This window comes from Carcharhinus amblyrhynchos, chromosome 1 (genome assembly GCF_965287045.1).
Source record: "Carcharhinus amblyrhynchos chromosome 1, sCarAmb.v2.hapA, whole genome shotgun sequence".
Lineage (NCBI taxonomy): Eukaryota > Metazoa > Chordata > Chondrichthyes > Carcharhiniformes > Carcharhinidae > Carcharhinus > Carcharhinus amblyrhynchos.
In genome coordinates, this window is record NC_137324.1 from 114,002,610 (window position 1) to 114,028,557 (window position 25,948).

General features: G+C 42.3%; 1 protein-coding gene across 2 annotated transcripts in view; it reads right to left on the bottom strand.

Annotated features, from left to right (window-relative positions):
- The window catches only part of fras1 (Fraser extracellular matrix complex subunit 1), a 473,019-nt gene that overhangs the window by 170,043 nt on the left and 277,028 nt on the right, over positions 1-25,948 (bottom strand). For both annotated transcript variants that reach the window (XM_080191292.1, XM_080191285.1), the window contains exons 25-28: positions 24,322-24,462; positions 16,886-17,029; positions 13,086-13,356; positions 5,865-5,949 (exon numbers count right to left, since the gene is read on the bottom strand). In XM_080191292.1, the coding sequence (XP_080047418.1) occupies positions 5,865-5,949; positions 13,086-13,356; positions 16,886-17,029; positions 24,322-24,462 (641 nt within the window). The remainder of the gene's footprint in view (positions 1-5,864; positions 5,950-13,085; positions 13,357-16,885; positions 17,030-24,321; positions 24,463-25,948) is intronic.

The following is a 25,948-nucleotide window of genomic DNA, read 5'->3' on the forward strand; positions in this document are numbered from 1 at the left end:
CTCATATACATAGTATTGCTATTACTATATCTCAGTTCATGCAAACTGCTAACTGTACAACCATGGCAGCCACATCACTCGAGCACGCTGCGCCGTACTCAATGACACACTTTCCACTTACAGAACGAAGCGCTGCATGGTGGCACAGCATGTGCTAACCAGCAGGGAACAAGGAATGTCTGCATTTCATTATAAAGTAAAAAGTCTGACAACACCAGGTTTTAGTCCAACCTATTTATTTGATAATATACTCGCAAGCTTTCGGGTTAGCCCCTTCGTCAGGTGAATGGAGAGTTCTGGCCTCAGACAGAGCATATAAAGCACACCTGAGAAAAAGACTGAGAAAAAGAATCAAAAGGGACAGCGAACAAAGTACGAAATACAGTTAAGTATACATCAATGTTGGGAGGACGGTTCACATTTAATACTGAACGGTGCTAGTACAGATGGAACTCTAATGGGTGGAATCATAACATAACAGATGTGAAGGCTGCTCAAGAACCGGCTTATATGCAACCTGGCTTTACCATGGCTCTTCAACTTACCCACGGCATTAGTTTCTCGCTATCATATTTCACGCTCAATAACACAGAGCACACATGCTGATGCACAACATCTGTCAAAGGAAGCATTTCCAATGAAACAAAAAGAGTTAAAAAAGCAAACACAAGAATTAAAAAAAGCAACCATAACTGAATGCTACATTCATCCCAGGGGCTTCAAGTATCAAGGAGATGGAATGGACAGCTGGGAAAGCTGCCTTTAGGATCTCAGAGTCATAACTGGAGCCCCAGCTATGCAATATGAGAGATTGAAATGAGGTGATGTTTCCCAAGGCTGGGGAAAAGAGGCCAATCTCTCAAACCAGGCAGGCATGATGGAAGTAACCAAGGAAGTCAGAGCAGAAATGTAATCCTCCCATGGAGACAGTGTTCCCAGAGGATCCAGGACTTTAGAATGATGGGAAAGGTGCGTGATATAACACTACAGATGGTAAGCCACACACTCAAACTATCCAAACATTTCCCTCCACAGACTCCTCAAAAGCAACATGCAGTTCCATTCATTCCCTTCTCATCCCCATTTAAACAACCAACATTCTAACTCTCTCTCTCCTGTTGCCTCTTCACATGGCTCATAGTCACCTCTCACAAATGCTATCCTTCCCTCCTAATCACACAATACATTTCTCACACTCACAACTCCGTTTTCTGTACCGTCAGAACAGAGCACATATGCATCAGGGAGGGAGGAATAGGTATGGCGCTGCAATAGTAACTACCTTGACAGCCGCTGGCCATGCATGCTCACCAGGTTTTCTGGGAGCTGGAGGCAGCACATGTCAGCAGTGACCTGCTATGAAATTTCAAGCTCTCACAAAGCACTGGTGCTCACATGTGTCGAGAGAGCTGATTCTCTCCTTCAGTGTTGGGGGTTTCACCTCCTTCGATTCAGATCTTTGTGCCCATCCATCCTTTCCTACAAAAGGGTAAGTACCTCAGGAGAGGTGACTGCTGCTCCTATTGGTGTTTCTAATCCTTTCATTCTTCATCAGAGGTCCAGGGCAGAGCTGCACAAGCTGCTCTCATATTGCTGAGAAGGCCAACAGCAGGAAAGTTCAGATCAAAGTGAGTGAATCTAAATCAGATGAAGTGATTTCCCAGAAATTGGAAATCACCTATAAGGCACTGAAAGCACATTTTCCAGAGAGGTTCTGATAGTACCAGCCTCTCATCTGGACATGGATACACATTTCAGTTTCATTCTTTGAAGGCCTTCCAGTCTATCAGCTTCACTGAAAAAAGTGCAATACAAATGCAAGTCATTATTGCATTAACAGTAAATATCCAATAGTGGATACGTATGGTATACACATGGCGGCCATGCAGAAAATAAGAAGTGACTTTTCAAAAGTAATGGTCCAAGGGGATTACCCAGCAATAAAGGCATTCACTTAAAGCATTAACAGCTCTTTACATGCTTCATTTTATTTTCTGTTCAGATTTTGTCTCTTTACAATGTATGTTTTCCTGATGTATCTGAAGATACTTCAGTCACTGTGACAAAGGTGTCTGGATATAATGGCTCAGATCTTCTGGTCAGTGGTGTAGAGGGTATGCCTACTGTTGACTGTGACCTCATCATGTCTGTTTATCATTTTACGTTCAAGCCTTTGCACTTCCAGTCTCATCTCCAGAAGGGACCCAACCAGGAAGAGAATTAGGAAGCCAAATGGCAGGCATGTCTTAAGGCATGTCTTCAGTTCATTGATTTACATTGTTTTTAAATGGAACACTGTTTTTCCTTCACTCTCCAAAATAAATGCTCACCCTTTCCCCTGAACCTTCCCTAAGTGTTCACTGCAACTCCTCCATCCCCTGACAGTGGTCACCTCCTCCCCTCATCCCAACAATGCTGGTTTCCCATCCTCCCCCACCTCTCGACAGTATTCACCCCCGACAATGCTCATCTCCTCTCTCCTCACCCCATCTCCTCCTCCCGCCTTCCTCACCCTGAAGAATGCTAATCCCGTCCATGCACGCTCCTGAACAATGCTAACCCCCAGATAATGGTTGAACGAGGACCAGGGAGTCCAAAAAGTGAGTCTCAAGAGGAAGGGTGAACATTGTTGGGGTTGTGCGTGTGAACATTTTCAGAAGGGAATGGTGTGGTGAACATTGTTTGGGGATGAAAATTTCCAAAAAGGAGGGGAGAATATGGTGTCAGGATGACAGTTAAACATTTTTTGGGAGAGGGGTGAACATGATAGCGGGATGAGGATTAAACGTTGATGGGAGAGGTGAGAGCATGGTGTTGGGACTGGGGTGCGGGGTGGTCTAAACATTGTTGGAATTGGTGGGATACTAAAGGTAGTCCAGAGGTGAATGGAGGTCTGTGACAAGTGGCGTTCCTCAGGGATCAGTGCTGGGACCTTTGCTGTTTGTAATATATATAAATGATTTGGAGAAAAATGTAACTGGATTGATTAGTAAGTTTGCGGACAACACAAAGGTTGTTGGATTTGCAGATAGTGATGAGGATCATTAGAGGATACAGCAGGATATAGATCAGTTGGAAACTGGGCGGAAAGGTGGCAGATAGAATTTAGTCTGGAGATATGTGAGGTAATGCATTTTGGAAGGTCTAATACTAACAGAAAATATGCAGTAAATGACAGAACCCTGAGTGTACAGGTAGACAGGTCACAGAATTTTGGCAATGCAGGTGGAGAACGTAGTCAAGAAGGCATACAGCATGTTTGCCTTCAATGACCGGGGCACTGAGTTTAAAAATTGGCATGTCACGTTGCAGCTTTTTAAAACCTTAGTTAGGCCGTACTTGGAATATAATGTTCAGTTCTGGTTGCCACACTACCAAAAGGATGTGGAGGCTTTGGAGAGGGTACAGAAAAGACTTACCAGCATGTTGGCTGGTATGGAGGACATCAGCTATAAGGAGAGGTTGGAGAAGCTGCGTTTGTTCTTCCTGAAACAACGGAGGTTGAGAGGTGACCTGATAGACGTCTAAATAGAAAAATAGGCCTGAATTTTCTGATGTGGAGAGTAACATCTGACAACTTAAGCCCCTAAGCAGGTATAAAGCCTGCTAAGAGAGCAGCTCAGATTAAATCAGCTGGCACACCAAAGCACTGTAGCTCACCTCTCCTCCTGGCAGTGTTAAGCCACTCCCCCCATCACTTCCAACAGTGTTCACTTCTTTTTGGCATTGTTCACCCCACCCCATCACCGACAATGTTAATCCCACCACTCATGGTGACCTGATAGACGTTCCACCCCAGGGTGGAAGAGTCAGTTATTAGGGGCCACAGATTTAAAGTGCAAGGGCCAAGGTTTAAAGGAGATGTACGAGGCAGGTTTTTTTACATAGAGGGTGGTGGTGCCTGGAACTCATTGCCGGGGGGAGGTAGTGGAAGCGGATACAACAGTGACTTTTAAGGGGTGTCTTGACAAATACATGAATAGGATAGGAATAGAGGGATACGGTCCCTGGAAGAGTAGGGGGTTTTAGTTAAGTCAGGTGGCATGGTCAGTGCAGGCTTGGAGGGCCGAAGGGCTTGTTCCTGCACTGTAATTTTCTTTGTTCTTTATGAGTAATCATTATTCTTCATTGAGTGGTGGGATTAACATTGTCGGTGATGGGGTGGGGTGAACAATGCCAAAAAGAAGTGAACACTGTTGGAAGTGGTGGGGGGGAGTGGCTTAACACTGCCAGGAGAAGAGGTGAGCTAGAGTGCTTTGGTGTGCCAGCTGATTTAATCTGAGCTGCTCTCTTAGCAGGCTTTATACCTGCTTAGGAGCTTAAGTTGTCAGATGTTACTCTCCACATCAGAAAATTCAGGCCTATTTTTCTATTTAGCATTAATGAGTCTGAAGACAGCAAATGTATGATTAAATGAATTATTAATTACACTTAGCATCAGTAAGTTTACCTTCCATAAAAATGCCTAAAGAAGACAGATCTCCATATCAGTGGGATATGTAAATCTATGCGACAAAGGCAGAGTACAAGAAGACCTTGTGGCAGCCTGGAAGATAATTGTTGAGCTTGTTAATTATTCAGCAATAATTTACTTGAAGGGCTGACAGCTGATTCAATAGATACTAAAGCTAGAAGCAGGGCCACAATGGCCACTCTGCATTTGAATTCTGCTTTCCTCGCACTATCTAATCTGAATCTTTGCAGAGACTGATAGCCAAGTTCCACACACGAGGACGGCCTCAACTGGGATCTGGGGTTCATGTCGCACTATCTGTAACCCCAATGACTTGCCTGGGCTGGTAAAACCTCACTTACTGTCCTGTCTGGAGACAATACATATCTCTTCAACCTATGCTAATGCTATCTCCCCTCACACTGTCTGCATCTTTAAGACTTGAATAGCAGGTTAGCTGCAAAGACTTGCATTCTAATCAGTATTCTGTAAACTGTGTGTGTCTTTATAAGCCTTTCTCTAATCAGAACCTTCCACACACCTGACAAAGGAACACCGGTTCTGAAAGCTTGTGGGATTACAATCAAATAAACTGGTTGGACTTAAACCTGGTGTTCTGAGACTTCTTACTGTGTTTACCCCAGTCCAACGTCGGCATCTCTACATCACAGTAATATCAGCCATAGAAACTCAATGTCCCACCATGTCACAGTTTGTTCTGCAGCAAAGCAAATATTCAAAACTTTATGTCCCACCATGTCACAGCAAGTATTCAAAGCTCAATGTCCCACCATGTCACAGCTTGTTCTGCAGCAAAGCAAGTATCCAAAACTAAATACATACTGCTGATTTTATAAAAAAACAAATATTTTCCAGTTCCATGGTAATGTTTTATTTGTCAAGATAGCAGTTGAACAGAATGCAAAAAATTCCTATTTACGGAGTTAACAGGTACTGATGTTCAAATAGGTACATCTTTTTAGAAGACTGAACTAACTCTTACAATGAATGAACTCACAGTTGGTTGCCTGTAGTTTACTCCTTCAGACAAAGGCAGGGCAAACACCATTACCTGCCTGGTAACCTTTATTTACAGACAGGAAGTGCTCACAATGAAAAGTCCCTTGTTCTCTGTTTATCATTTCCTCTTCATTAAATGGTAAAATGGAAATGACCCTATTCTCCAAACCTAGAATCCAAATCTGGGAGGAGATTGTCAGAGATTAGAAAAGGTGAAAGAATGATTGAACAATGCCCCTGTGCGAAGTGTGAAAAATGATCAGTTTAGTTTAAAACCTGGGCATTGTTGTCCTCTACTTGACTGCAAGAAACCTCCACTTTTTCAGCTAAAGAAAATCCAATACCCAAAGCTTTAAAGCATAAGAAGGAAATATTTAATTTCAGTTCATACCTTGAATGAAAGAGCTTGAATGTTAATTGTTTCTGGAAGGGAATATAGTTGGTGGTCACTGGCTTTCAGGGTAAACTGACCCTTCCTGACAAAATTAAGAAACAAAAAAATTAGAGTAATAGGAAATCACCAGTTCTTATGCAATTTTTTTACAAACAGTACTTAACTGAGTTTATAAATATATACAAAACATCAAAGCATTTGTCTGTTAAGGTCTGATAGTAGGCTACAGCTTTGAAAATATGCACATGGTTCCCATTATATGACAGCTACACAATAAAATATATTTTTGTGAACATCTAATACTGAATAGTAGAATGAGAGCGATGCAAAGGACCACAAAACTTTCCTGTTATTCAAAGCTGTTTGTTAAATGACACTAATATTAGTCACTGTAGTTCATAAATGGTCTATTTACTCAGTCTTGCTTTGCTGTACTCTACAATACTGATGAACTTGAGCCCATAAACTCAAAATACTTGGGATAAATTTTCTCAACTCTGATTAACTCATTTAACCAAGCTTTGCTGTAAATTTGCAAATGCAGTGGGATTTGGTGTTGACACGTGAAAGGTATATCATATTATTATGAGCAACATGGTGACACAGTGGTTAGCATTGCTGCCTCACAACACCAGAGGCCCCGGCTTGAGTAATCGTCTGTGCAAAGTCTGCACTTTCTCCCCGTGTCTGTGTGGGTTTCTTCAGGGTTCTCTGGTTTCCTCCCACTGCCTGAAAGATGTGCTGATCAGAAGCATTGGCCATGCCAATTTCTCCCTCAGCGCTTCCAAACAGGCGCCGGAATGTAGCAACTAGGGGATTTTCACAATAACTTCACTGCAATCTCAACGTAAGCCTATTTGTGACACTAATAAATAAACTTAAAAAGCTATTTAACAATGTTTACAAAGTTCTAGATAGCAAGGGTTTAAAATCAGTTTGACTGTTTGATCATCTGGGACCAAGCTGAACAGTATAGCAAGTTCTTTTAGGGAAACAATTTTATGCGCAATATATACAGACTAACATACCAAAAAAGAGGAAAAAATGGCACCTAAATGGATTAAAACATTGATATATCATACAACATTATTTCATCATCTATCAGTGCAACTGTAAAAAATGTAAAACACTACAATAAATATTAAGGATTCGGATCTTGTAATCAGCACTAAAGCAAGGATGCTTGTTGTTGATCTCGAAAATAACTGCCCACAATGATCTAGCAATTTCTGTGACATGATTTCCTGATGTTAATTTAAATCTGGTGGCAAGTAAAGGGGCTGTCTTGGCATGCAGCAGATGTGAGGCCAGCAAGCAGGTAACTTAAGAACATAGCAACATGACTAGGCCATTTAGTCCCTCAAATCTGCTCCGCCATTTGATGAGATTACGGTTCATCTGTGATCAAATTATATGTACTCACCATTGATCAAAATGCCTCAGTACCTTTGTTTAATAAAACCATCAATAATTGTTAATTTTAAATCTGCTAATCTAGCATCAATTGTTTTTTGTGGAATCAAATCCCAAACTTCTACCATCTTTTCATGCGTAGAAATGTTTTCTAATTTCACTTCCGAAAAGACTGCCTCTAATTTATAGACCACAACATAGAACATAGAACATTACAGCGCAGAACAGGCCCTTCGGCCCACGATGTTGCGCCGACCAGTTAAAAAACAATGACCCGCTAACCTAAACCAATCCCTTTTTGTCCATAAACCTATCCACGGATCTCTTAAACTCCCCCAAACTAGGCGCATTTACAACCGCAGCAGGCAGGGCATTCCAATCCCTCACCACCCTCTGGGTAAAGAACCTACCTCTGACATCTGTCCTATAACTACACCCCCTTAATTTAAAGCCACGCCCCCTCGCGCTAGCTTTCTCCATCCGAGGAAAAAGGCTATCACTGTCCACCCTATCTAAACCTCTAATCATCTTATATGTTTCAATAAGATCCCCTCTTAGCCGCCTTCTTTCCAGCGAAAACAACCCCAAATCCCTCAGTCTCTCCTCACAGGACCTCCCCTCCATACCAGGCAACATCCTGGTAAACCTCCTCTGCACCCTCTCCAAAGCCTCCACATCCTTCCTGTAATGTGGGGACCAGAACTGCACACAGTACTCCAAGTGCGGCCGCACCAGAGTTGTGTACAGTTGCAACATGACGCTGCGACTCCTAAATTCAATCCCCCTACCAATAAACGCCAAGACACCGTATGCCTTCTTAACAACCCTATCTACTTGATTCCCAACTTTCAGGGATCTATGTACACATACACCTAGGTCCCTCTGTTCATCCACACTATTCAAAGTCCTCCCGTTAGCCCTATACTCAACACATCTGTTATTCCTACCAAAGTGAATTACCTCACACTTCTCCGCATTAAACTCCATCCGCCACCTCTCGGCCCAGCGCTGCAACCTGTCCAAGTCTTCCTGCAAACTATGACACCCTTCCTCACAATCTACCACACCTCCGACTTTGGTGTCATCAGCAAATTTACTAATCCACCCAACTATACCTTCATCCAGATCATTAATAAAAATTACAAACAGCAGTGGCCCCAAAACAGATCCTGAGGCACACCACTCGTAACCGAACTCCATGACGAATATTTACCATCAACCACCACCCTCTGTCTCCTATCTGCTAGCCAATTCCTGATCCAATTTCCTAGATTACCCTCAATCCCATACATCTGCATTTTCTGCAGAAGCCTACCATGGTGAACCTTATCAAACGCCTTACTAAAATCCATATATACCACGTCAACTGCCTTACCCCCATCCACCTCTTTGGTCACTTTCTCAAAAAACTCAATAAGGTTAGTAAGGCATGACCTACCCGCTACAAAACCATGCTGACTATCTCCAATCAATTCATTACTCTCCAAATAACTATAAATCCTATCCCTAATAATTTTTTCTAAAACCTTGCCCACAACAGAAGTGAGACTCACCGGTCTATAATTCCCGGGGAAGTCTCTGTTCCCCTTCTTAAACAATGGGACAACATTCGCTAACCTCCAATCTTCTGGTACTATATCAGAGGCCAACGATGACCTGAAGATCAGAGCCAGAGGCTCTGCAATCACTTCTCTTGCCTCCCAGAGAATCCTAGGGTAAATCCCACCCGGACCAGGGGACTTATCTATTTTCAAACCCTCAAGAATATCCAGCACATCCTCCTTTTCAACTGTAATACTGTCTATTCTACTCCCCTGCAACCCAGTGTCCTCCTCAGCTATATTCTTGTCCCCCTGCGTGAACACCGAAGAGAAATATTGGTTCAATGCCTCTCCAATCTCTTCCGATTCCACACATAACTTCCCTCTGCTGTCTATAACTGGCCCTAATCTTGCCCTAACCAACCTTTTATTCTTGACATACCTATAGAATGCCTTAGGATTCTCCTTAATCCTATCAGCCAGAGTCTTCTCATGTCCTCTTTTAGCCCTTCTTAACTCACTCTTCAACTCCCTCCTAGCCAATCTAAAGTTTTCTAGTGCACTACCCGAGCCCTCAAGTCTCATCCGAACATAAGCCTCCTTTTTCTTTTTAACCAATGAATCAACTTTAGTGCACCACGGTTCCCTAGCCCTACCAATTCCTCCTTGCCTGACAGGGACATACCTATCACGGACTCGCAGTAGCTGCTCCTTGAAAAAACTCCACATTTCGGACGTTCCCAGCCCCTGTAATCTCCTAGTCCAACCTATGCTTCCTAATTCTCTCCTAATGGCCTCATAATTACCCTTCCCCCAGCTAAAACTACTGGCCCGAGGTTCATGCCTATCCCTTTCCATTACTAAGGTGAACGTAACTGAATTGTGGTCACTATCACCGAAATGCACACCAACTTCCAAGTCTAGCACCTGGTCTGGCTCATTTCCCAGCACCAAATCCAATATAGCCTCACCTCTAGTTGGCCTATCTACATACTGACTCAAAAAACCCTCCTGCACACTTTGTACAAAAACTGACCCCTCTAACGAGCTACAGCTATAGCAATTCCAATCAATATTAGTAAAGTTAAAGTCCCCCATAACAATTACCCTATTACTTTCACTCCTAACCAGGATCATCTCCGCAATCCTTTCCTCAACCTCTCTAGGACTTTTAGGAGGTCTATAAAAGACTCCCAACAGGGTGACCTCTCCTCTCCTATTTCTAATCTCCTACTTCTAATCTTCTAATAACTGTCCTAAACATTCCAACCAGCAGAAATAGTTATGTCAATTTTCTCCTATCTCTTTCCCTTATCTTGAAAACTTCAATCAAATCACTCTGTGATCTTTCAGATTCCAGGGAATACTACCCCACTTTGTGTAATCTCTTAATCCTCGCAGTCCAGATATCATTCAAGTAACTCTACACTCCCATTCCATCCATGTTTAATACATTCTTCCTAAGGTGCGCTGCCCACAACTGTTCAGAGTACTGAAAGTGTAATCTGAACAGGGTTTTGTATAGTTGAAGTACGATTTCTACCCATGTATTCTAGTTCTCTAGATATAAAGACCAACAATCCATTAGCCTCTATGATTATTTTCTTTACGTGTTCATGATGTTCTAATAATCTGTACACTCAGACCCTAAATTTCTTTGGATCTCCACTGTGTCTAGCTTTTCACCATTTAGAAACCAGCCTTTATGTCCCTTTTAGGTCCAAAATGGATGACCTCAACTTTGTTTGCATAAAATCTAATGGCACAAATTTATCTATTTATTTAATCTATTAATGTCGCTTTGTAAATTAATCCGTCCATTCACACAGTGTAAAATATCATCTACTTTTGTGTCATCAGCAAATTTGGATATATGAGCTTCTGTTCCATCATCAAAGTAGTTAATAAATAGTGACTAGTTAAGACCCAACATGGATATCCTGCCAATGAGAATATCTAACAATATATCTGTCTCCTGCCTTTCAGTCAATTTCTGAATACATTGTAATTATTCAACATGTCAGGCATTTTCTAATTTTCACTGAAAATATCACTGCTTTCAGCTTTCAAGCTCAATCATTGCTCATTCACACCCTTTTCTTCCTAATATGATTCTAAAGGTAAGTGGCCAATCACAATGAAGAATAAATACAACAAACCAGGAAATTAAGAAGTACTTGGTATCCTTTACTTAGTAAATTATGATTGAATAAAGAAGCAAATAAAGATAAACATAAAAAAAGGAAAAAAATTTGAAAATAAATAAAATGCATTGTCTCTGCGGAGAAATCTGAAATTGCAAAATATACAATGAGCCTTTCCGAACCCTGAGGATGTTCAGCAGTATACACTTCTGATTTTGACAATCAATAACTTGATAGGTCAGTAAAAGCTCAATTATACCTCAGTCACAAGAAGTAACTTTTGAGGTTTTTAGAGCGAAAACAGAGCAAGAAAAAGGAAGATGTGCATTTAGATAGTGATTTATATAGTGACCACTGGGCATCTCAAAGTATTTCAAAACCAGTATTATATTGGTTGAACTGTATATCCTCTAGGCAGAATCTTGTTGAGATGTTGGGTCTCTCACCTGCTGGCTGGTAAGCAGGTGAGAGACCAGTACTGCCTGTTTTCAGAAGGCCCGCCACACACCAATCAGGCAGTGGTAAGGCCAGAGGCAGAATCACCTTGAATCAAGACCCAGGGGATGGAAGTCATCTCAGTGTGGGCAGCGGGTTTTTGCAGACAAAAGGGTGTAAGAGGTCAGCAAGGCCAAGAGTTTGCTCTCAACAATCATCACCCCCCAACCCCATCTTCCTGAAATCCAGTTCTTTGATAAGGCACTGACTGCCTTTGATCAGAGATTTCCTTCAGAAAGTGACAAGCTAGGGTGTTTTGCACATCGCGCAACAAAAGGTCCTCCTGCAGCTGGTTTTAAGCTTTTTAAAGTGATCAATATTTGATCAGTTATGGACCTTTATTGGCAGTGGGGCAGTAAGGTCAATCATGAGCCTACCTGCCCAGAACTTAATGCCAGTGAACATGGGTTGGTGGAAAGGTTCCTATATGCCACCACCCTACCCAAGTAAGAGCCTATTCTGCCTCTAAGCTCACTACCAATGAAAACATAAGATTCTAGCCATTGCTGTCATGTAAGAAATGAAGGAGCTAATCTATGCTATAAACAGCAATGTGATGATGACTCGATAATCTGCTTAAGATTGGAAATACTCAATAATTCTACTGATTTCCGTTACTGCAGTACGGGGCAGAGGAAGAGGAGGGGGTAAGGGAATTATACTTCAACAATACACCCTCTGGAGAAATGTAGAATCACTGACAGAAACTTTTGGATTTCTGTGTTAATCTAATTATGTACAGAGTTCAAAAGTTGTCATTTTCAGTGGCTGAATCGCATTGAATGTTGACAGTTATGCCATCATTACCAGAGCAAAAATTGGGGTCATTGGGATTTATATTGAATCAGCATTCCAAAGTGATTTTTCGAAAACTTGTGATACTACAAAGTGAATCTCTTGGTTTCCCATCATAACTCAAGTGGAGTTGCCCCTAAAAATGGGAAATATAATAGTGGGTGGTACGTGGATCTCTCGTCAAGAGTTTAATTCTCAAGCGTTAGTCTATAAGAGTTAGAGTAGTGTTTTAAAAGCATAGAACAAGAGTAGAAGATAGAATTACAGGGAATGCTGGGAACAGCTTGCAAGAGGTCGTCATACTTGGTGTTATCTCGAATCAACATCAGAGTTTATCTACAAGGACCCATGGTCAATATTGCTGACTAACATTATTCTTTTGCAGGATTTGCTAAGCTGCATATACTGTCATGAGAAGAGAGTTTATACACTTCTGATTTTGACAATCAATAACTTGCTGACCTGAAAACTTCTGACTCGATGTTATACAATATTTTCTGTTCTCACACACACTATTAATGCTGTATTACAAGGACTCCTTGACATTGATTATCCAACAAAGATCTTCCTGAAATTATTTTTGATGCATTTCATTTCTATTACAGAGGCAGTGTAATTAGATTCAGCATGCAAATTTCAAATCACACCATATATAACCATGTGTTTTGGCATTTATGTGAGTTTAAAAAGTTCTTCAGACATTGCATTCTATAAAAACAGTTGTAAACTAACAGGAACAGTGTATGCTGGTCTTAGTAATTAATACCAGCAGCAGGAGGTCAGAATATGCCGACAACATTGAAGAGATTGGCTTCTGCAAAAATGTTTACCTTGACTTTTCTTTGTCATGAATAAAAAGGATGTTATGCTTCCTCAATTCTTGCACGGTGAATGAGTCTCCTTTCTGAAGATGGATTTGATTCCCTTTTTCCATTTTAATCAACTTCCCATTGGTAGGAGGGTTGACGATGTGAAGAATGAGATTTTCAACGGGGGTGTCGGCATCATATATCCTCACAAAAGTAGTGTTCAGTACCTGGCTTCCACCAATGTCCACATTTACAGAACTGCTTACTTGAAGGACTGGTGCATAAATATTGACTGGAAAGATAAAAATATTTCTTCAGTTTGGTTCACTGAAAACGTTAGCACTGCATGTTCTTTTGTTACATCACCCTGAAATTTAACAATACATGTACAGAGGATGAAAATCAAGAAACGTTGGACAGAGGGGCCTCCCACCTCATTCCTGTTCTCCTGAAGTAGGTTGAACACTTTTGGCAGCCACCACCAGATGTGGTATATGCAGGATCACCTTGTGATTATCATGTTATTAGCACTATTCCATCTCCACTCCCCTCCTAGGTTAGATAACAACCGCTGTACATGCACATGTGGGAACCACGCTGTGTTCCACCCTTTCACACCAAACCCACCTCCAGCTGCCACTTAATTATTTTGCGAATGTTTAGAAACTCTAAGTTTGTAGATCCTAGTTTCAGAACAACTGTTGTTGGATGAGACTTGTTTTATATATCCCAATGCCAAATTCAGGCCTCTCCGAGTAACATTACGAGTCAGCACCTTATTAGAAGGCGTTTAGTGCTGAAGGCCCATGCCTGATAGAAATAGGAACTAGATTCAGACAGTTCAAACTTATTTTGAATAACACCCTGATAATTAGAAAAACCAAGACAACATTTATCCCATTGTCTGAGCTGCATTTAAATCCAGTGGTGAAAGGCCAATCTGTAGGCTTCTTTCAAAATTTAAAATGTAACTCATGCTTGCCTTAGTAAAAAGCAGAACTAAATACCTTGAAGCATCCTACAGATGTGATAACAATCATGGATTTAATGACATTCATACAACAGAGAGGTTTGCAATGGGAGTTTTAGCAGTTTCATCTTGTGCCAAAACTACTTCTGACAAGGCAAACTCCCACTACCTTATATATGCTTCAAATTGCTTAACTTTAAACATGCAACATAACATTTAGAGCGCACTTGCCATCCTACCTACTTCCAAGTCAGATAGTTGTTGTCTCATGTTCCACTCCACCACAAAATCTAGGCTGACACTCAGTGCGTTTATGATAATGTCACATTTCAGAAGAGATGTTAAAATGAAGCCTTGCCTTCTCTCCCAAGGTGTATGCAAACAATCCCTTGGCACTATTCAAAGAAGAGGTGGGGAGTACTCTTCAACAGCCTGGGCAACATTGTCCCTCAACCAAACGTTTTCAAAACAGATGATTTGGTCATTAATACAGGGCCGGGTTTGGGATCTTACTCTGCACAAAATGGCTGTTATGTTTCCTGTATTACGACAGTGAATATAATTCTTTGGTTGTAAAGTACTTCAAATCACTCTGAGGTTTTGGGAGGTACTGAATTCCATGAACTTCACAATGAAGTTTCACAGACAAATCAAATACATATGTTATTTGCGCAAAAGTCACCTCATTATTTTGAGGATTGTGTGAGAGGAAAATTGATGTTGCAGCTGATGTTCAATTATCAACTATCTCATCACAGAATTATTTAAAAACAGTTCGTTGCTTATAAAATGCAGTCTTGTACTCAACAGTTCAGACACTGATTGTATCTGAAACCCAGATATTTCTCTACCTAATGTTTAAGACTAAAAAGATCTAATCACGACCTGGATCCCAGCCTGATTCTCTTATATTTTGTCTACTGCATCTGTAATGAGTTCTGCAGTTCCAAATCTTCCTTGGAATCAATCAGTTGAATAAAATACGATTATCTGGCCTAGTTATTTTTCTCTATACAGGTATTCTGTTATCTTTTACTGTGAATAGAACCAACAGACTCTAGAAACAAAATGCAGTCACAGGGCTGATTCCCCAATTCACACTTGTGCTTAAATTCTATTCTGCTCCCAAGAGGCATGCTCCCGATTCAGTCGAAGATTATTTTTGATGCCATGCACAGACCTTGATTGCTCTTGAAAATCACTAAAATGCAACTTAATAGATACTACAACAAACGTTTACTTGCTGGTCCACTCTTTCTGAAGGTACTGTTTGGATGTGTTGATATTTCTGCATTCCTTGCTTGTACATGTAGTGTTTACAGTTATTGTTGCTGAATTTCTAAAATCAGGACTTTATGCTCAGAACTCCAACTGCCAACTACCTTCCTAACATCCTGTTCAACACAAGTCTTCCATTGGGCCTTGCCAATTGACCGTTGTAGTGTAGGAAATAGAACTGGTTTCCCAAGCTACACAATCATCTCCAGACTACATTAAGCAATACCAGTTTTAATAAGAACATAAGAAATAGGAGCAGGAGTAGGCCATCTAGCTCCTCGAGCCTGCCCCGCCATTCAATAAGATCATGGCTGATCTGTCGTGGCTCAGTTCCACTTTCCCACTTTCTCCCCATAACCCTTAATCCCCTTGCCTACCAAAAACCTATCTACCCGCGTCTTAAATATATTTAGCGAGGTAGCCTCCACCACTTCAACGGGCAGAGAATTCCAGAGATTCACCACCCTTTGACTGAAGAAGTTCCTCCTCAACTCTGTTCTAAACTGCCCCCTGCCCCTTATCTTGAGGCTGTGCCCTCTAGTCCTACTATCCTTTCTGAGCGGGAAGAACCTCTCCATCTCTACCCTATCCATCCCTTTCATCATCTTATACGTCTCAATGAGATCTCCCCTCATCCTTCTAAACTCTAACGAGTACAAGCCCAGTCTATTCAGCCTCTCCTCATAGCTCAACCCCCTCAACTCTGGTATCAGCCTAGTGAACCTCCTCTGCACTCCCTCCAAGGCCAAAATATCCTTGCGCAAGTGCGGCGACCAAAACTGCACACAGTACTCCAGCTGCGGCCTCACCAGTGCCCTGTACAGTTGCAGCAAGACCTCCCTACTTTTATATTCAATCCCCCTCGCTATGAAGGCCAGCATCCCATTTGCCTTCCTGACCACCTGCTGCACCTGTAGGCTGGGTTTTTGCGACTCATGCACAAGGACCCCCAGGTCCCTCTGCACCGTAGCATGCTGCAGCTTTTCACCCTGTAAGTAGTAGTCCTTCCTACCAAAGTGGATAACCTCACACTTGCCAACATTGTATTCCATCCGCCAGGTCCTCGCCCACTCGCTCAGCCTATCTAGATTCCTCTGCAGACCTTCCACACCCTCCGCACAACTTGCTGTTCCACTTATCTTTGTGCCATCAGCAAATTTCGACACCTTACACTCGGCTCCCTCCTCCAGATCATCTATATAAATGGCAAATAGCTGAGGCCCCAGCACCAATCCCTGGGGCACTCCACTAGTCACCAACCGCCAATCCGAATAGCACCCATTGACACCCACTCTCTGCCTCCTATTTGACAGCCAATCCCCTATCCACACTAACACCCTATCCCCAACTCCACGCCCCCTAACCTTCTGTAACAACCTTTTGTGCGGCACCTTATCAAACGTCTTCTGAACTGTTTAGCGCAACAGTTCTCTAAGGTCTGTTGCTTGTTACCTTAATGTTCTTTGCAATACCCAGAAAATGCAATGCAGCTATGGAAATTGTTTAAATGAACCTGGCAGTATGAAGGAGTGCAGTGATTGAGTCGTCAGTCCTGATTTCTACAGTTTCTTACCTTCACATATTCTCCTCTTGTGCACATTACCATAGTAACCTGGACCACAATCAGGAACACAGAGTCCATTCTTCAGGAAGGTGGTGCTATCACATAACTTGCATTGTGAGATGCTGTCACATTCTAAACACCCAGCAGAACAGGCTACGAGTTAAAAGAAAAACATTTAAGAAATGAAATGTTGAAACTGAGGAGACCTGCAACAATAAATGAACAATATTGTCAAGGGCATCAAAACATACAAGACCAAATAAATCAGTGGTAATAGGTATGAATCAATAGGAACTTTTGGGACAAATATTACATAAATCGCAAGGCAATTTATCACTGACTTGGGAAGAGCAGGTTTTTGAACGTACAGTACATTCCAGTGTTTTCTATTGTAACAAGAAAATTACATTATTGTCCTATTATTTTATGCACCAAACAATGGTGTCAAGCTCATGGATTTAGTCACGAACACAAAGTGCCAACTTGATCGACTGCTTACTTTGCTGTAGAAGATAATTGTTTTCATCTATAAGATAATTACCAGGTAATCTACATCTCTCCAGGGTTCTAAATTATTCAAATAGAAAACAATCAACTCCTGCAGGCACCTGAGGTATGGGATGGGGATAATTACTTCTTAAAGGGAAGGAACTTATGTTTGACCTGAAAGAGTTTTTCAAAGTTGTAACTAACAAGAAAATACAGGCAAAAAGCATTCAATAAAAGTGCCAAATAAGAGGTTATCACACCAAATTAAAACTCATGAGATTGGGGTAGCATAATGGAACAGTTTGTGGATTTGTTAAGGAGTAAAATTCAGAAACTATGAATAAATGGATTATTTTCAAAGTGGCAGACTGTAAGTTGTGGTTTTCTGAACTCCTGCCTCTACTATTTATAATCAGATAAGGAGACTGGAAGGTAATGTACCCAAGATTGCTGGCATTACAGAGTCAGGTGAGAAAATAAGGTTGAAGAGGACATAGAGGCTAAAAAGGAATATGAACAGGTTGAGTGAGTTGACAAGAACATGACACATGGAATACAATCTGGCTAAGTGTGAGGGAATCCAGTCTGGGAGGGAAATAGAAAGTTGAATATTTTTGAAATGGTGACAAACTAAATAACGTTGATTCAAAAGAACCAGTGTAGTCCTTATACACAAATAACATTCATGTACAGTAAACAACTCTGGAGGCTCGCCTTCATTACAAAGGGATTGAAGTACAAGAGTAAAGAAATCTTACTACAGATATCTGGCATTTTAATGAAGACGTTCCTGGAAGTATGGTGTACACTTTTAACACTCCTCAGGTAAGGAATAGTTATCCTGAAGATAGTATGGCAAAGGTTTACTAGACTGATTCTTGGGGTGAGAATATTGTTCTGTGAGAAGAGGTGCAGTAGACTGAACATAAGAAATAGGAGGAGTAGGCCATCTAGCCCTTCGAGCCTGCCCCGCTATTCAACAAGGTCATGGCTGATCTGAAGTGGCTCAGTTCCACTTACCCGCTTTCTCCCCATAACCCTTAATTCCACTGTCCATCAAAAACCTGTCTACCCGTGACTTAAATATATTTAGCGAGGTAGCCTCCACCACTTCAACGGGCAGAGAATTCCAGAGATTCACCACCCTTTGAGTGAAGAAGTTCCTCCTCAACTCTGATCTAAACTGACCCCCCCCCTTATTTTGAGGCTGTACCCTCTAGACCTGCTATCCTTTCTAAGCAGGAAGAATCTCTCTACCTCTACCCTATCCATCCCCTTCATTATCTTATACGTCTCTATAAGATCCCCCCTTATCCTTCTAAACTCCAACAAGTACAGACCCAGTCTACTTAGCCTCTCTTCATAGTCCAACCCCCTCATCTCCGGTATCAGCCTAGAGAACCTCCTCTGCACTCCCTCCAAGGCCAATATATCCTTCTGCAAGTGCGGCGACCAAAACTGCACACAGTACTCCAGCTGTGGCCTCACCAGTACTCTGTACAGTTGCAGCAAGACCTCCCGATTTTTATATTCAATCCCCCTCGCAATAAAGGCCAACATTCCATTCGCCTTCTTGATCACCTGCTGCACCTGCAGATTGGGTTTTTGCAATTCGTGCACAAAGGACCCCCAGGTCCCTCTGCACCGTAGCATGCTGCAGCTTTTCGCCTTTTAAATAATAATCCCTCCTACTATTATTTCTGCCAAAGTGGATAACCTCACACTTGCTAACATTATACTTCATCTGCCAGGTCCTCGCCCACTTGCTCAGCCTATCCAGATCTCTCTGCAGACTTTCTATACCCTCTACGCAATTTGCTTTTCCACTCATCTTTGTGTCATCAGGAAATTTTGTTACCCCACAGTCAGCCCCCTCCTCCAGATCATCTATGTAAATGGTAAACATCTGAGGCCCCCAGCACCGATCCCTGCGGCACTCCACTGGTCACCAACTGCCAACTAGAATAGCACCCATTGATTCCAACTCTTTGCTTCCTATTTGACAACCAATCCTCTATCCACGCTAACACCTTACCCCCAACTCCGTGCACCCTAACCTTTTGTAGCAACCTTTCGTGAGGCACCTTATCAAACGCCTTCTGGAAATCTAAAAACACCACATCCACCGGTTCCCCTCTGTCTACCGCACTAGTCACATCCTCATAGAAATCCAATAAATTCATCAAACTGGACCTTTATTCCTTAGAATTTAGAAGAATGAGAGGTGATATTATTGAAATACAGAAGAATTTTAATTCTTAAAGGGCTTGACAGGGTTAATATTGAAAGAACTGTTTCTTTTGGCCGGGGAATCTAAAACAAGGGGTCAGAATCCCAGAACATTTTTTTATTCATTTCCAGGACGTGGGTGTCACTGGCTCAGCCAGCATTTATAGCCCATCCCTAACTGCCAATTACACTTGAGACGGTGGTTGTGAATTGCCTTCCTAAACATCTGTGCTCTATGTGGTGTAGGTACACCCAAAGTGTTGTTCAGGAGAGATTTTGACCGTGTGATAGTGAAGGAGCAGCAATATGTTTCCAAATCAGGATGGTGAGGCACTTGGGAAAGGAACTTACAGGTGGTGGTGTTCCCAGACATCTGCTGTTCTTGTCCTTCTAGACAGTAGTCGTCATCGCGGGTTTGGAAGGAACAACCCAAGGAACCTTGGTGAGTTGCTGCAGTACATTCTAAAAATGGGGCAACCTGCTGCTATTATTCATCAGTGGTAGAGCACATAGAACATTATAGTACAGTACAGGCCCTTGCGCCGACCAGTGGAGCCAATCTAATGACCTTCTAACCTAAACTATTCCAATGTTATCCATGTGCCTATCCACAGACCATTTGAATGCTCTTAAAGTTGGCGAGTCCACAACTGCTGCAGGCAGGGCATGACCTTACTATCCTCTGAGTAAAGAACCTACCTCTGACATCTGTCCTATAATTACCACCTCTTAATTTAAAGCTATGTCCCCTTGTGTTAGCCATCACCATCCGAGGTAAAAGGCTCTCACTGTCCACCCTATCCAATCCTCCGATCATCTTGTATGCCTCAATTAGGTCACCTCGTAACATTCTTCTCTCTAATGAAAATAACCTCAAGTCCCTCAGCCTCTCCTCATAAGACCTTCCCACCATACCAGGCAACATCCTGGTAAACCTCCTCTGCACCCTTTCCAATGCCTCCACATCTTTCTTATAATGCGGCGACCAGAACTGTACGCAATACTCCAAGTGTGGCCGCACCAGAGTTTTGTACGGATATAACATGACCTCAAGGCTCCGAAATTCAATCCTTCTACCGATAAAAGCTAACACACCGTATGCCTTCTTAACAACCTTATCAACCTGGGTGCCAACTTTCAGGGAGCTATGCACATGTACCCCAAGATCTCTCTGCTCGTCAACACTACAAAGAGTCCTACCATTAGCCCTATATTCTGTATTCCTGTTACTCTTTCCAAAGTGAATCACCTCACACTTTTCCATATTAAACTCCATTTGCCACCTCTCGGCCCAGCTCTGCAGCTTATCTATGTCCCTCTGCAAACTGTAACATCCATCCTCACTGTCTACAACTCCTCCAACTTTGGTGTCGTCAGCAAATTTACTAATCCATCCTTCTACACCCTCATCTAGGTCATTTATAAAAATGACAAACAGCAGTGGCCCCAAAACAGATCCTTGAGGTACACCGCTTATAACTGAACTCCAGGTTGAATATTTCCCATCAACCACCACCCTCTGTCTTCTATCAGCTAGCCAATTCCTGATCCAAACTGCTAAATCACCCTCAATCCCATGCATCTGCATTTTCTGCAATAGCCTACCACGGGGAACCTCATCAAACGCTTTGCTAAAATCCATATACACCACGTCAACTGCTTTACCCTTACCCTTACCTTTGGTCACCTTTTCAAAAAACTCGATAAGGTTTGTGAGGCATGACCTACCCTTCACAAAACTGTGTTGACTATCCCTAATCAATATATTTCCCTCTAGATGACTATAAATCCTATCCCTTATAATTCTTTCCAAAACTTTGCCCACAACAGAAGTAAGGCTCACTGGTCTATAATTCCCAGGATGGTCTCTACTCCCCTTCTTGAACAAGGGAACAACATTTGCTATCCTCCAGTCTTCCGGCACTAAACCTGAAGCCAATGACAACATGGCTTCAGAAGGAGTGAATGTTTGTGAAAGGGGTACCAATCAAGTGAGCGGCTTTGTCCTGGATGGTGTCCAGTTACTTCAGTTCCACTGGAGTTGCACTCATCCAAATAAGGTGTGTTCCATCACACTCTTGACTTGTGCTTTGTAGATGGTGGACAGGTTTTGAGGAGTCAGGAAGTGAGTTACTCGGCATGCGATTCCTAGCCTCGGGCTGCTCTGGTAGCCACAGTATTTATATGGCTGATCCAGTTGACTTTCTGGTTAATTATAACTGCCAGGATGTTGACAGTGGGAGATTCAGGATGCCAATATCATTTATTCAACATGGATAAATGCATAGTGATCCATTTTGGCAGGTCCAATGGGATGAAGGAGTACAATATCAAGGGTAGGACTCTTAGCAGTGTTGAGGAGCAGAAGGACCTTGGGGTCCGGGTCCATAGGACTCTTAAATCGGCCTCGCATGTGGTCAAGAAGGCATATGGTGTACTAGCCTTCATTAATCGAGAGATTGAGTTTAGGAGTCGGAAGATAATGCTGCAACTTTATAAGACCCTTGTCAGACCCCACTTGGAGCGCTGTGCGCAGTTCTGGTCGCCTCACTACAAGAAGGATGTGGAAGCTATGGGAAGAGTGCAGAGGAGATTTACAAGGATGTTGTCTGGATTGGGTGGCATGCCTTATGAGGATAGGTTGAGGGAGCTAGGTCTTTTCTCCCTGGAGAGATGAAGGTTGAGAGGCGACCTGATAGAGGTTTATAAGATGTTGAGGTATAGATAGGGTGGATTCTCAGAGGCTATTTCCCAAGGCTGAAATGGTTGCTACGAGAGGACACAGGTTTAAGGTGCTGGGGAGTAGGTACAGAGATGTCAGGGGTAAGTTCTTCACTCAGAGGGTGGTGAGTGAGTGGAATCGGCTGCCGTCGGTGATGGTGGAGGCGAACTCGTTGGGGTCTTTTAAGAGACTTCTAGATGAGTACATGGGGTTTAATGGGATTGAGGGTTATAGATAAGCCTGGTAGGTAGGGATATGAATGGCGCAACTTGTGGGCCAAAGGGCCTGTTTGTGCTGTAGTGTTCTATGTTCTATGAATGTCATAGGGTGAGGGCTGGATTTTCTCTTGTTGGAGATGGTCATTACCTGACACTAATGTGGCACAAATGTTACTTGCCAATATCAGCCCAAGCCTGGATATTGGACTGCCTCAGTTTCTGAGTCGTTCTAAATGGTGTTGAATAATTTGCAGTTCACAAACAGCCCCACTTCTGACCTTACGTTGGAAGGAAGGTCATTAATGAAGCAGCTGAAGATGAGTGGACATTACTCTGAGGCACTTTTTCATTGGTGTCTTGGAAATTAGATGGTTGACCTCCAACCACCATCCTTTCTTCCAGATGTGACTCTAACCAGTGGAAGATTTTCCACCTGTTTCCCATTGACTCCAGTTTTGCTGGGGCTTCTTGCTGTTACTCTTGGTCAAGTGCTGTCTTGATGTCAAGGACAGTCACTTTCACCTCACCTGTGGCATTCAGCTCTTTTGTCCATATTTGAACCAAGGCTATAATGACATCAGGAACAGAATGACCCTGGTGGAATGTAAAGGAAAAGAGAGAGACAGAGGGAGAGAGAGAGAATGGTCGGTGAGACCCAGTGATCAGTTTTACGTCGCTGTCAATTTTCCATGGGATCTTCGCTGCACCTCACCAAGGCAGACAGGTAAAACCACTGAAGGACAGCATGAAACTGATTTTCATCTTGTAAAACACAAAGTGGCATTCAGATGTCAGGATTCACTTGAACAATGCCTGGGATTGTCTGCAGAGTTCAGGATGGAGGCCGCCAGAAATCCTGGAACACCACTGCAGTGCATTGACTGAGCATCTACAGGTGGTTTTCCAGATTCAGCATCCTGGAGGAGGTCCATCTTCCAGCCTCAGGTTGTTCCTGCACATTTGTCTGCTTTCACAGGAGGTTCATCTTAATTTTCTGGAGATTCATTTTCTTTGCTCAATAGTTGGTCAGTGATGTTGGCTGCACTTTCAGTATGGTACCTGGATATGACAAGGGCCTGCCCAACCACACAGTGTAAAACTCCTCATTACACAGTTAATGAGGTCTGGGCCCGAAGATTTGCCATGTTTTCCCACTAGCCTCCGTAATGGTAAACACTCCACGTACCTGCCCATCAAGGGACTTAGTCCCAGGATGGGAGAATTCTGTCCGAAGTGTTCAGCCATTTAGCACCAGGACAAGGAGAAACTTATTTATAGAAAGCATCATGAATCTGATCAGAATTCTCTGCCCTTAGAGGTCTGCAGATGTTCAGTCTGAGTAAATTTAAGACACAGATCAAAAGATCTTCGGCTACTGAGGGAATTAAGGAATGTAGAGGTAGTGTAGGAAGGTAATGTTGAGGTAGATGATTAGCCAGGATCTCAAATGAATGTCAGACAGGCTCAAAAGACTGAACAGTCTATCCTTGCTTCTTTTCTTCCATTTTGTTACATGGCTGCCTGACACCCTCTCATAACTCTGATGTTTTCCTCTCCCTTGTGCTGATGTACTTTGTAGAACACCCAGTGAGATTAGATGATCAACACAAACTATGAGTCTTAATAAATATATAGCTCAATTCCCCAGTGGACAACAGTTACAAATCGAAAAGCCTCCCGAGCTGTAATCTATGTTTTCACACGTTTCATTGTAAATATGTGAACAGGCTCTGCATTGGATAAATTATTACTTGTTTACTTTGGGAAAAAAAGGCATTAAATCTTACCTATGCATTTCTGTTGACGGTGATTGGAATAGTATCTTTTCCCACAGTCATGAACACACTGTGTTTCTAACAGTAGGTAAGGTGACTTACACTGGCTACACACACTGGGTCTGCTACACTTCATACAGCGTTCATTACATCCTACAGAATGAATAATTAAAACAAATTCATTAAAGTTAAAATAAAGCTGGCTTCATTTCCTAAGTACAAAGTTTTTATTAAGTGTCTTAAGTGTTGTTGACAAGTGGAATAGCGAAAATGTTTCGAAAATGAGAGTTCTGTTAAATCTATCATGTACATAAGGAATGTTATGGGAACAGCTTTAATATCATATAAGATGAATATTCATGATTTTGGAGGGGAATTTTAATGCAAAAATAGACTGGATTTCAGTCAGATGGGAAGTTAAAGTGCTAAAAATTTGAATCCTTCCCCAACCTGCCTATTTCTGATTTTAACAGAGGCAGGGCAAAGACGTGGAGCCAACCCTGTCCTGTGAAGCAGTCTGGCATTTTAAATTTTATAACCAAGCCTCATTGATTTTCCTAATTTGAAATTTACCATTGAATCTGCCTTGGGAAACCTCCTCCTGAGTATATAATCCCATCTCACACCTCATCCATGCCCCTAATGCCTGCCACTCCCCTTTGACCACACATCCCCAAGGATTCCAATCCAATCCCTCACCTAGGCCTCTGATTTCCCCGCAATCCCCTAAATCTCTCCCACAGAAGCTTTGGAGTAGTGGTGGGCAACCTGCAGCCTGCACATTGCTCATCAGGGTTTCGAGTGAGAGGCATTCTGTTGGCCATTGCCCACAGGAAGGTTCACCAGATTCTGCTGGTTTCTGTGCAAGTAGTTTCTTTCCTACCAAAATTACTGATGTGAAATGCACGTAAAGCAGGGGCGCATGATGTGAGGTGCATGCTGATTGCACACAATGATAGTGAGAACCTTCTATTCCCTCTGCATCCAAAGAAAGCACTGCTACAGCCCTGCAAAGTCTAGGTATGCGAGCACAGTTAGCAAAGCTACCCTATCCTGGGAGATTGTCCTGTTTCCAATACCGGTGGATGAGGCAGGTTATCCGTTTTCTTGCAACTTCAAAGTACAAATATTTATTTTGTTTTTCCCATTTGAGGTTGATGACAGTTTTATTAACATATCATTGTCTAAGCATTTACTATAACTCGTTTTAAAATATACATTGTGTATTAAACGTATTTAATCTTATTCATATTTCACTGAGATGAATGAATGCCACTCATGCAGGCCAGGTTGTCCATCACTGCTTTGAAGCCTCCTCCCAGGCCTCTGAATCCCCTCCCCCACCCATGGTTCCTTTCACTGTCATAGATTCTCAACTCTACCGCTCCATATTAAATCCTACATACTACACATTTGCGTAAGGTGGATTTTGTCAGATCCACATGAGTGCTACAAATATTAAATTATCACATAATTGATGAATATTTAGATCAAAATTGTGCACCAACAAACTTGCTTATAAATAAGTACATCTTGTGGGTATTGATCATAGAATCCCAACAGTGCAGAGGCCATTTGTTCCTTAAGTGTGTACTGACTCTCCAGAACAGCATAGCACTCTGGCCTGTCCCTCCATCCT